The sequence below is a fragment of the Hippopotamus amphibius genome, chromosome 2 (genome assembly GCF_030028045.1).
Source record: "Hippopotamus amphibius kiboko isolate mHipAmp2 chromosome 2, mHipAmp2.hap2, whole genome shotgun sequence".
NCBI classification, from domain to species: domain Eukaryota; kingdom Metazoa; phylum Chordata; class Mammalia; order Artiodactyla; family Hippopotamidae; genus Hippopotamus; species Hippopotamus amphibius.
In genome coordinates, this window is record NC_080187.1 from 114090048 (window position 1) to 114102233 (window position 12186).

The following is a 12186-nucleotide window of genomic DNA, read 5'->3' on the forward strand; positions in this document are numbered from 1 at the left end:
TGAATGTCAGTGTAAGGGGGTGGGCGAGGGTCAGGACAAGAGCGAGGGCTAAGGGTAAGGTCAGAAGCCAGTCTAAAGCCGAGCAGAAGCGGGTTCGGTGAGCGGATTAGTAGAACTGGGGTTTGCAACGGAAGCATGGAAACAAGGCGAGGATTAAGCGAGCGGGGCGGGGCTCGGCCGGCGGGGCGGGGCGGGGCGGGGCGGGGCGCGGCTCGCGGGGGCGGAAGCACGGAGAAGGAGTGGAGGCGCCTGGGCGGCGGGCGCCATGAAGCCGCAGCTGTGTTTGCGGGAGCTGCTGCATGTCTTCTTCTTGGAGGCCCGAGACCTGCTCTGCGCCGCCCAGGTGGACAAGGTAGCGCGTCCTGTCCCAGGCGGGAGGCAGGGCTGGACTCACGGTAACTGGCGTGTCCACGGTCGGCCCGTCCGCCTGGGTCTCAGTTTACCAAATCTGACGGCCCTGAATCCGCGATCCGCAGAGGACGCTCGTGGCCCCCGGGGTGATGACCTCGGCGGCCTTTGAAGGGGTCGCCCTGAAAGCCTCTTGCCAATCCGTCCCTCCATCTGTCCGTGTGTCCAGAGCTCCCGCGCGGTTGGCTTGCACTGGGCACCTGTGGACAGGATTCACCCCTGAGATTGGCCTAGGGATCCCACCTCTTGTGGAATATTCTGGGATTTCCGTTCTGCCTGGAAAGCCCTGCTCTCCCTGTGAGTGGCACCTCCTCCTGCGGGCTCAGGGCTGTCCCTTCCCAGCCAGTGGAACTGCTGTGCTGGCTGTGCTCCCTGAGTGCCTGCTTAGTGCTTTAGTCTGATTTGCGCTTCTGCGCATGTTACAGGGTGTTCTGAGCTCCTGCTCATCTGTGCTCTCAGCACAACTGTAGCTAAATGATCACATAGTGTATTTGTTAAATGTCTGCTCCTCCCTCCCCCCAAGACTCATTCCTGAGAGTGGGGAATTTGTGTCTTGCATCACTGTGTGTATACACTCAGTGTATGGCTTGATATTTAGTGTACTCTAAGTAAATATTTGTTGAGTAAATGAATTTCTGTACTTTTAAAATAACTATTATATCATTCTACGAAAATAATAAGCCCTTATCTGAATTGCGTAATTATAATTTAAATGTATCAAGTAAAATACTGGGTTGTTATCCCCATTTTTACCAGTAAGGAAAGTGAGTATCATGCAGTGAGTGCACTGGTTGAGGTCACCTGGGGGGTGGTCCAGCAGATTTTGAAAGGGAGGTGCCTTTTACCCTTTGATAACAGCAACTTCTCCAAGTTCTGGTTTCCCTGTGAGGTAAAATGAGGTCAATAAACCCTGCCTCACAGTGTCATGAAGATCAGGATCTAACAGAGGGATTCTTCATGGTGGGTAGCACCTATCTTGCATGTTATATTACATGTTATAATTTTATGTTAGGGAGGTAAGAAGATCTCAGTTGGGTTTGGAACTGGGAACTATAGAAAAAATGAAGGCATAAGTCTTCTTACCTGGTTTGATTATTGCAAAATATCAACTTTACAATGCTACTAGCCAAAAAGATTTCCTAAGGACTGAGAAACTTTGATCTTGGGTGAGTGAGAGCTGTGGAAGTAGGAGCCTGAGTGCAGACAGGGTGGTGGTTATTTCTGCCTGGGCCTGGAAAGCCACATACCTGGATGGGACCCTCAGTAGGTCTGGGCCACAGAAGGCTCCAGAGTGGTTTCCACTGAAGCTGTGTAGGCTCCAGAATCCAGGGTGGCCGAGCTGGAGAGGCCGAGAACTTCCAGGAGGCAGGTGTGGGCCTGAGGGAGGGGGAAGCATGACACTCTGATCCCTTCCCAGGGCCGCCTGAGCCTCTTCCAGATACTTCTGCAGAGAGCCGTTTGTGGGACTAGGGCCTGTGTGCCCCCCCAGCTGGCAGTTCCATTCCGCCACCTTGGCATCTCTGGGACATCCCTTTAGCCAGTGCATTGCAGCAGCCTTCTTATGGGCCCTGCTGCTCTGCCCTCATTTCCAGTCCTTCCTATCTGTCTCTCTCTTTCTCTCCTTTTTTTTTTTTTAACTTCTCCTTTTTTTTTTTTTTATTCCACTTCCCTGCAGTGGAAGCTCGGAGTGTTAACCACTGGACCTCCAGGGAAGTCCCCAAGCCCGCCCTTCTCATAGAAGCCAGTGATCTTCCTAAAACAGTTTCACTTGCTACTCTTTCATTCACAGTTCTCTGGTGACTTCTCACTGTTTTTGCCTTTACGACTTCTGAGAGTTGGTCTGAGCCTGTCTCTAGCTCCTTTCTCTATGTTCTGAGTAAGGCAACTTACTCATCATCTTTTTCTCACTTCTGAATCTTTGCCTGGGTGGATTTTTCTCTCCCTGAAGTGCTTCAGCCATTTTCTTAGAGGATAACTACTCATCCTTCAGGAGTTGACCAGTAATTACTTCTGAATCCCTTGGCCCCAGTTGAGTTGGTCATTCTCTCCTTTCTCGTTCGTTATTTGGTGTGTTTTGTTTGACTGTCTGAATATGTCTCTAATTCCCCGGGGGGAGAGTTCTTGAGTGCAAGCACTGGGTCTCATTTAGCTCTCTGTCTCCTCTACAGGGCCTGGCAGGCTAGGCACTAATTGCATGTTGACTGACCAGATACTCTCTTCTCTTCTTCTCTTGTTCTAGGTCTGGAATGAGGCGTCAAGGACCAAGGAACTGTGGAGGTGAGTGAAGAAGAGCCAAGCCTGCTCAGGAGAGTATCTTTCAAAGGAGAGAGGGGTGCACTTCTCAGCACTCACTGCATTTCTGTTTCGGTTTTTTTGGTTTCTTTTTTTTTTAGGTAAGAAGTTTATTTAAAGGGAAACACACTCTGTAGACTGTGGGCCATCTCAGAAGGTGAGAAAGGCCACTGCGTTTCTGTTAGGTAGACAAGAAGGGACAATCCACAGTGCCTACCATCAGGAAACTCCTCCCTAGTTGGGGGATGTAAGGCTTTTTTTTTAATAGTATATTGAAATATAAGAGATTTTATTAATCAAGTGGAGGTTGACATAAGTTGCGGGTACCAAACTCAGGGGCAGAGATGTACAGCATATTGAATGTAGCTGGCTGATAGAGAAATCAGTAGACAAATAAACCACTTTGATTTCAGCTTTGATGTAGCAACATAGTTATATAAGCATGTTTGATATTAGAGCTTAAAAAATAAAATTCAAAAAAAAGAAAAAAATTTAATCATTAAATTATTACATTTTTCTTTTCTGTTCATTCTTCCTTTGGAACCTGACATCCTTTCTTTTGTTCCAAGATATAAGTGTCAGAACTTCTGCCTCTTGCTGAATATAGGACAGACTATATAGCCTTGACAATCATCTAGGAGCTATAATTGGTTTTAGTCATTCTTGATGGAAAACATTCCCGATATGAACAAGCACGTTCATGTAAAGGTTCCTGCAAACATGGAGGGACTCTTTGCTTGATGGTTTTTATTTTTAGAATAACTGGGCATTGATACATTTGAGAATCGTGGAATGCCAATCTTGCCATATTTAGTTTTCAGTATCATACAGCACTTGTTCTGTTTGTTGCTTTTTATTCATGTTTTATTCCTAATAATGTTAATTAGAAAAATGATGTTAATCTCTAGTAAATTTTGAAGAGAAGTTTTTTTTAATAAATTTATTTATTTTCATTTATTGGCTGCGTTGCGTCTTCGTTGCTGTGCATGGGCTTTGTGTAGTTGTGGAGAGCGAGGGCTACTCTTTGTTGTGGTGCGCAGGCTTCTTATTGTGGTGGCTTCTCATTGCGGTGGCTTCTCTTGTTGTGGAGCATGGGCTCTAGGCGCCCGGGCTTCAGTAGTTGTGGCACATGGGCTCATTAGTTGTGACTTGCAGGCTCTAGAGTACAGGCTCAGTAGTTGTGGCACACAGGCTTAGTTGCTCTGCGGCATATGGGATCTTCCCAGACCAGGGCTCGAACCCATGTTCCCTGTATTGGCAGACAGATTCTTAACCACTGTGCTACCAAGGAAGCCCAGTAAGAGAACTTTTATTAGATTTCAGTCTTTATCTCTACAGTTTGGGGAATGTACTCTACATAGAACATTCAGTTCTGGAAATTGATTTCTCTGTGGATAAGTGGACAAGAGAATGTCTTGCCAAATGTGACTCTCGAAGATGCTGTGTTACTAGAACTAAATTCGTTGACTCATAGATTGGTGTAACGATTTGTGGAAGCGCTTACAGGGCAGTGCTCACAGTTGAAATGGGTAAGATGTCAACCCTAAACCCTAGTCTTTGTTCTCATCTTTACTAATAAACTGGGGCAGGAATTTCCCTTTGGATAACACAAGTAAGTGTATTTCTTTCAGCAGTTCAAAAAATCTCTTTAGGAACTTATCAGCTAACCCCACACGTATGTCATATGCTACCATGTTGTATGTACCTTCAGGTTCCTCAGGCAGCTTGTTCAGCTGTCTGCAAACCAAGTTATGAACAGGTTTTTGGTTCATTACTGTTTTATAGTTTTTGGTGCTAAACTCTTTTTTAGCATAATGTCATTTCCTTGGGATGGTATCCTTGACCTATGTTCATATAAGAAACACTGGGTTTATGTTTCTGGAGCTGCGACAGCAGCATTCCAGGAGCAGTGTCACATACATGTGTCATTTTTTTTTTAACGAATTTATTTATTTATTTATTTATTGGCTTCATTGGGTCTTCATTGCTGCACACGGGCTTTCTCTAGTTGTGGCGAGCAGGGGCTACTCTTCATTGTGGTGTGTGGGCTCCTCATTGCGGTGGCTTCTCTTGTTGCGGAGCACGGGCTCTAGGCGTGTGGGCTTCAATAGTTGTGGCACACGGGCTCAATAGTTGTGGCTCACGGACTCTAGAGTGCAGGTTCAATAGGTGTGGCGCATGGGCTTAGATGCTCCGTGGCACGTGGGATCTTCCTGGAGCAGGGATCAAACCCCTGTCCCCTGCATTGGCAGGCGGATTCTTAACCACTGTGCCACCTAGAAAGTCCCACATGTCATTTCTGATGCTGTGTCTGTCAACAGTACCAGGCTGAAAAGCTCTCCAGGCCCATAGAAACTCTTATGGGCACAGTAAATGAACATGGATAACCAGTCATATGTTTTTAATATGTACTCTATAATTCTAGTTTAAAATACTACAAGTTACTTCTTGATGTTTTAAATTCTGCAATTTCTTCAACACACTAAGCGATAGATTTTTGGTTAAAAGTAAAATTGCAAATATTTGCTTTTGTTTAAGGTACATAATTTCTGTTGTGTACGATAGATTGTTTTGCTGTTAATTGCTATCTGAAAGGTTTTAGTGCCATGGTGTTTTTTCACTTGGTACATCGTTGTATTTCAGAGGCTTATCACATACTTAACTTGCATGCACACTTCAACCTTGTTGACAGTCTGCCCTTTTTTTTGGTCAGATCATTTGGTTTTATTTCTTTTGAATATTGGTCATGGTTTCTACTTATGGTTTGATGTATAATGGCCTTGAATGTGTAGAAATAGACTTCACTTCCACAGAGAAAGGTGCTATCTCCCCTTTTTCTTAAACCACGTTATCTTCTTGGTCTAGCTTTTATTTTCACACTGCTTTGGTTGAGATATGGGTACAAGAAATTTCCCTTTCTGTTTATTTCAACTAAAAGAAAATCAACAACATAAGAATGATGATGTGAGGCAACTGATACTCAGCCTCTCAGTCCAGGAGATAAAAGGTATGGTGAAGGCTGTGGTGGAGCTGAAAGCTCTTTTTTTTTTTTTTTGGCTGTGCCACGCAGCTTGCGGAATCCTAGTTCCCTAACCAGCGATCGAACCCAGGCCCTCGGCATTGAAAGCATGGAGTCCTAACCACTGGACCACCCGGGAATTTCCTGAAAGCTCATTCTTGTCTGAAGGGTACAATTCTGTGTGGCCCCAGACAAATTTTGCCAAGTGGGAATTTGATTTCATTATAGCTAGATCTTCTTCTTTTACCTGATTTGTATGTGAAATCTGTTGATTTTTAAGTTTTGGCAGCTAGTTCCTATAGGGCAGTCCTGTGCAGGCCAAACACAGTAATCTGGATGCCCATTCTGCCCACAGGCTGTGATATGCTGCTTCTGGTGGAAGGAGGAGAGTTTCTGTTGAGTACAAGAAAACCTGTGTCCCACATAAGCACTGGATCCTTCACAGTGTGTTAGAAGGTCACTAGTGCCTAGTACAGAGCCTGACACATAGGTGCTCAGTGAGTGTACAGGCTGTGAATGGAGAGAAACTCTTTGTGTTGTACTTATTGGGATCATGGGCTATGAGCCACTTATTTCCCACTTGGCTTCATTTTTCTCCTCTGTGAGCTCCAAGTGCTAGACTGGAGTCCTCTGATGGTAACTGGAAATGCTGAAAGCCTTTGTCCATGGAGCCTCCCTAGCCCTCTCCCAGATGTTCACTCTCCTAATGCTTTACTCCCATGGCACCGCAGGCTGCCCCTCCTGAAACTCAGCATTTCTCCCCAGAATTTTAGTTTTACTTATCCTCCTAACCACCAGCTGAGAGTACTCATATGGCAAGGGCTATGTCTCACTCACTTTGGGGTCCACAGACTAGGTAGAGATTCAGTGTTCTGCACAGTGCGGATGAGCTAATGTCTTACCTTCAACAACCTTGAAAGCAAGTTGCTATTGCAGAATCGAGAGTAGTTATCGATACATATAAGTTAAGGATGCAGACTCTTGGAAAATGGTGGATTAATGACCTCTGAAAATTATATTCTCCATAAAAGTAATGAGAAAACTGGCATAAATTGTCAAAATCAACTTTTATAGAACTCTGGAAATTAACCAGAGACTTACAGTAGTCTGGGAAGTGTTTATTCAAGAAAAAAAAATGACTTAATCTCAGTAAGAACAACAAGTGTTCACTTGCCCTTAATCTCAGTAAGAACAACAAGTGTTCACTTGCCCTGGTCCCATAACACACTTCCAGCTTGAATATCAGCAGCTCATGATCACAATAAAACCAGGAGCCACAGTCACCAGAGGGGTAAGAATGGGATTAGAGATTCTTCAAAGCCTTAGTCCCAAAGAATTGTCATTATTTGAGCTGTCTCATGTTTCCTGGAAGAGCTCACGTGCAAGCTGTCTTTATTTTACGTTACTTGGAGTTCACCCAATATGGAAATCCTTTACCTTGGGGCATCTGTCAAAACAATTAAAGACAATTGATTAACTTTTAATTAGTCTTTAATCTGTCAGACTTGATGAGTGGCAATTAAGGAAACAATAGGCTAACCAAAGAGTTTAAAAGGAAAAGCTGGGAATGTGATGTCCTTAGGGGTTTTGGAAAGCTCCAGCACATTCCTAGCAATCTAGAAGTACAAGTGCTTGTGCAGGGCTGTGTGCTAACTCAGGAAAGATCTAAGAGGGCTCTAAACTTTTACCTCTGGCTGACCTTGAGGTTTTCTGTGCAAGCAGGAAGTGAAGACTAAGGCAGAGAAGTCAACTGCCTGGCTGAGTGTTGAACACATGGCCCCAACCTGCACATAGAGCCTTTGGCAATGACTTGGAAACTTAGTGGTTCCAGACATTTAGGAAATCTCTGTCCTCTCATTAGTGAGCATTAATTTAACTGAGCAGAGACATAAGTGGCCATACATAACAAAGAATACAGACTTTCAGAGTTACTTCAGAAACTTTTCAGAGTTACTTCACTAAACAAGCAATAATAAACAGCAATAATAACAAACCTGGGGGGGGGGATCAGATTTCCAGAGTTCTACATTATGTTATTTAAAAAGTTCAGTTTTCAACAAAAGTTACAAGTCATGCAAAAAAATTGTGTGGCTAATATGCAAAAAACAAAGCAAACAATAGATACTGTCCCCAAGGAAGCCCAGGCATTGGACCTACTAGACAAAGACTTTAAATCAACTGTTTTAGTATGTCCAAAGAACTAGAAGAAACTGTTTGAAAAGAACTAAAAGGAAGTTTGAGGACAGTGTCTCATTTAATAGAGAATGTTAACAAAGAGAAATTATAAAAAATAACTATATAGAAATTATGCCTACAAAGCTACAGTAATCAAGACAATATGGTACTGGCACAAAAACAGAAATATAGATTAATGGAACAGGATAGAAAGCCCAGAGATAAACTATGGTCAACTAATCTATGACAAAGGAGGCAAGGATATACAATGGAGAAAAGACAGCCTCTGCAATAAGTGGTGCTGGGAACACTGGACAGGTACATGTAAAAGAATGAAATCAGAACACTTCCTAACACCATACACAAAAATAAACTCAAAATGGATTCAAGACCTAAATGTAGGGCCAGACACTATAAAACTCTTAGAAGAAAACATAGGAAGAACACTCTTTGACTTAAATCACAGCAAGATCTTTTTTGATCCACCTCCTAGAGTAATGGAAACAAAAACAAAAATAAATAAGTGGGGCCTAATGAAATTTAAAAGCTTTTGCACAGCAAGGGAAACTATAAGCAAGACGAAAAGACAACCCTCAGAATGGGAGAAGGTATTTGCAAACGAATCAACAGACAAAGGATTAATCTCCAAAATATATAAACAGTTTATGCAGTTCAATATCAAAAAAAAAAAAAAAAAAAAAAAAAAACCAAACAAACAACCCAATCAAAAACTGGGCAGAAGACCCAAATAGGCATTTCTCCAAAGAAGACATACAGGTGGCCAAGAGGCACATGAAAATCTTCTCAACATCACTAATTATTAGAGAAATGCAAATCAAAACTACAGTGAGGTATCTCCTGACACTGGTGAGAATGGGCATCATCAGAAAATCTATACACAGTAAATGCTGGAGAGCATGTGGAGAAAGGGGAACCCTCTTGCACTGTTGGTGGGAATGTAGATTGATACAGCCACTATGGAGAACAGTATGGAGGATTCTTAAAAAACTAACAATGAAACTACCATATGACCCAGCAATCCCACTACTGGGCATATACCCAGAGAAATCCATGATTCAAAAAGATACATGCACTAAATGTTCATTGCAGCACTATTTACAATAGCCAGGTCGTGGAAGCAACCTAAAGTTCTTAAAAAAAAAAAAAAAGAAAGAAAAAGAAATTATGGAGTAAAAAAGTACAATGTCAAATTAAAAATTCATTTTGAGCAGCCAGAAGAAAGAATCAGTAAACTGGAATATAGGTCAATTGAGATTATCCAGTCTGAGGCAATGCAACGCATGTGAAGATGAAGAAAAATGAATAGTGTCTTAAGAGACCTGTGGGACACCATGAAGCATGTCAACAATACATAATAAATAGGGAGTTCCAGATGAGAGGAGAAAGAAAGAAGAAACAATTTAAAGAAGTAATGGCTGAAAACTTCCCAAATTTGATAAAAGATGTTAATTTACACACCCAGAAGCTCAGTGGAATGCAAATAGGATAAAGTCAAAAGAGTTCCATGTTGAGACATGTTATAATCAACCTTGAAAGCCAAAGACAGGAATCTTGAAAGCATCAAGATAGAAGCAACTCATCATGTCCAGGACAACCCCAATGAGACTAACAGTTGATTTCTCGTAAAAAATCCATGGAGCCCAGAAAATAGTAGCCTGATGTATTCAAAGTGTTGAAAGAAAAAGATTGTCATTAAGAATTCTTTATCTAGCAAAATGAAGGAGAAAATTAAGACATTCCCAGATTAATGAAAAGCTCTAAGAATTTGTTGCTGGTAGACTTGCCCTACAAAAAATACTAAAGGGAGTCTTTCAGATGGATATGAAAGAACATTAGACAGGAACTTGAATCCACATGAAGAAATAGCAAAAGTAGCTATATGGGTGTATATAAAAGGCAACATAAATGAAGTTTTTGTTTTTAACTTCTTTTCTCCTATGTGATTTAAAGGACAACTGCATAAAACAATAATTGTGAATCTCTGTTGGGTACATAATGTATAAAGATGTAATTTGTATGACAATAACAGCATGAATGAGAGGGGCACAAAATGGAGCTATACAGGAGCTAAGTTTTTTAATACTGTTGAAATTAAGTTGATATTAAAACTAGATTGTCGTAAATTAAGGTTTTATTGGGTTATCCCCAAGGCAACCACTAAGAACTAAAAAAAAAAAAAAATACAGTTGAAGAAATGACAAGGGAATAGAACACAAGAAAATATTTAAAACAAAAGAGGGCAGTAATAGAGAAATAGAAAAATGCATAGAAATAAGCAAAATGACATGTAAATCCTATCTCATCAGTAGTTATATTCAATATATATGGATTAAACACTACAGTGAAAAAGCAGAGATTGGCAGAAGGGATTAAAAATATCCAACTATATGCCCTCTACAATAGACACACTTTAGATTCAGAGACACAGGTTGAAAATAATAGAATGGAAACATACCATGCAAACAGTAACCTAGAGAGAGCTGGAATGACTGCTAATATCAGACAAAATAGACTTTAAGACAAAAAGTGTTCCTAGAGACAAAGAAGGATATTTCATAATAGTAAGCAGATCAATCCATCAAGAAGATCTAAAACTTATCAACATATATGCACCTAATAACAAAGCAACAAAATACATGAAGGGCTGACAGAATTGAAGGGAGAAATAGACAATCCAACAGTAGTTGGAGGCTTCAAAAAAATGCACTCTTGGGGCTTCTGTGGTGGTGTAGTGGTTAAGAATCTGCCTGCCAATGCAGGGGACACGAATTTGAGCCCTGGTCTGGGAAGATCCCACATGCTGTGGGGCAACTAAGCCCATGAGCCACAACTACTGAGCCTGCGCTCTAGAGCCCATGAGCCACAACTACTGAGCCCATGAGCCACAACTACTGAGCCCATGAGCCACAACTACTGAAGTCCCCACGCCTACAGCCTGTGCTTCTCAACAAGAGAAGCCACTGCAATGAGAAGCCCACACACCACAATGAAGAGTAGCCCCCGCTCTCCACAACTACAGAAAGGCTGCATGCAGCAACAAAGATGTGGCCAATAAATAAAAAATAAATTAAGTTTCAAAAAATGCACTCTTGAATTCCAGTTGCATGACCAAGGCTGCATGACCCTGGGTTAGCTGTTTAATCTCTCTCTCATGTCTAAAATGGAGATCAGGACCTACTTCATGGGGTTGTTATATAGATTGACTGGATACACAAAAAGCACCTATGCCTGACACGTGGTGAGCACTCACTCAGGGTCATATCATTATCCCCATTTAACGGTGGAGGAAATTGAGGCCTTCATAGGCAAAGTGAGTTGTCCAAGCTAATAGATGGTGAAGCTGGGAATCAAAGCTAGGCGTATTGATGCCAAAACACCTTCTGATGACTCCTGTTCTGTCTGGGACTGTGGGTCTGTGTTTTAGGCAGCTGTGTCTGAGATGCTGGTCCTCATGTAGAGCCTCCCAGATGACCCTGGGCACACAGACATGGAACCAGTACTATCTCTGCTGATCTGAGCTGGAGTTCCGAATGGAGTCTGGGCGGCCAGAGAAGGACTTTGTCTGCAAAGCCATTGCCGGGCACAAAGGTACGGGGTGGGGAAGGTGGTAACTGTTCATTCCCACTCTTTCCCTGGTCAAGTCTCCAGGGATTTGGTTTTTCAGCGAATTAGTTGGAAAATGCCACTTAATGAGGACATACCCTGCCGTGTTCTATACCTGTGTTCTGTCACTTGATCCTCACAGAGATCATTACATCAATTTCAGAGTAGAAAGAAACAGAAACTAAGAGACAAGGAGGTTGTTCACAGTAACGTGGCTGGTGGGCGGTAGGCAGTCTTGGGCATGATACCCAGATTGGAAGTCTGAAGCCTCAGCTCTTTCTGTCCACTGCTGTCCCCAGAATCAGAGCCTGTTGTACTCCTGAGAGAGAGAAAGGCATGATTGTCCTGCCTACCTTTCACCAGGTTACATGTTCACTCCCAGGCATCCGTGTGTGCTCAAGGCAAGTCTCTGTTCTCTTTCAGGAGAAATAGATGAGCTGGCCTACATCTCAACCAACGAGTACCGGTTTGATGGGCGGGAGAAGTCCGTGGTGTGCACTGTGTCCTCGGCTGGCACCGTGCGTGCCTGGGATCTGCATGAGGTAAGCTGCCCGGGAGGGGATCAGGATGAGGACTGACCAGATGCTGCTGTGTCCTCAGTCTTAGTGAGGCTCTTTGCCTTTATTCTCTTTAACCATCACAGCCAACTTGTGAGGTGAGAAGTGGGA

General features: G+C 42.7%; 1 protein-coding gene across 1 annotated transcript in view; it reads left to right on the top strand.

Annotated features, from left to right (window-relative positions):
- The first annotated feature begins 232 nt into the window (after nucleotides 1–232).
- Nucleotides 233–12186, top strand: part of LOC130845757 (F-box/WD repeat-containing protein 12-like) — a 52144-nt gene continuing 40190 nt past the window's right edge. The window contains 4 exon segments of the mRNA XM_057723429.1: nucleotides 233–352; nucleotides 2648–2685; nucleotides 11340–11503; nucleotides 11942–12060. Of these exon segments, the coding sequence (XP_057579412.1) occupies nucleotides 266–352; nucleotides 2648–2685; nucleotides 11340–11503; nucleotides 11942–12060 (408 nt within the window). The 5' untranslated portion in view covers nucleotides 233–265.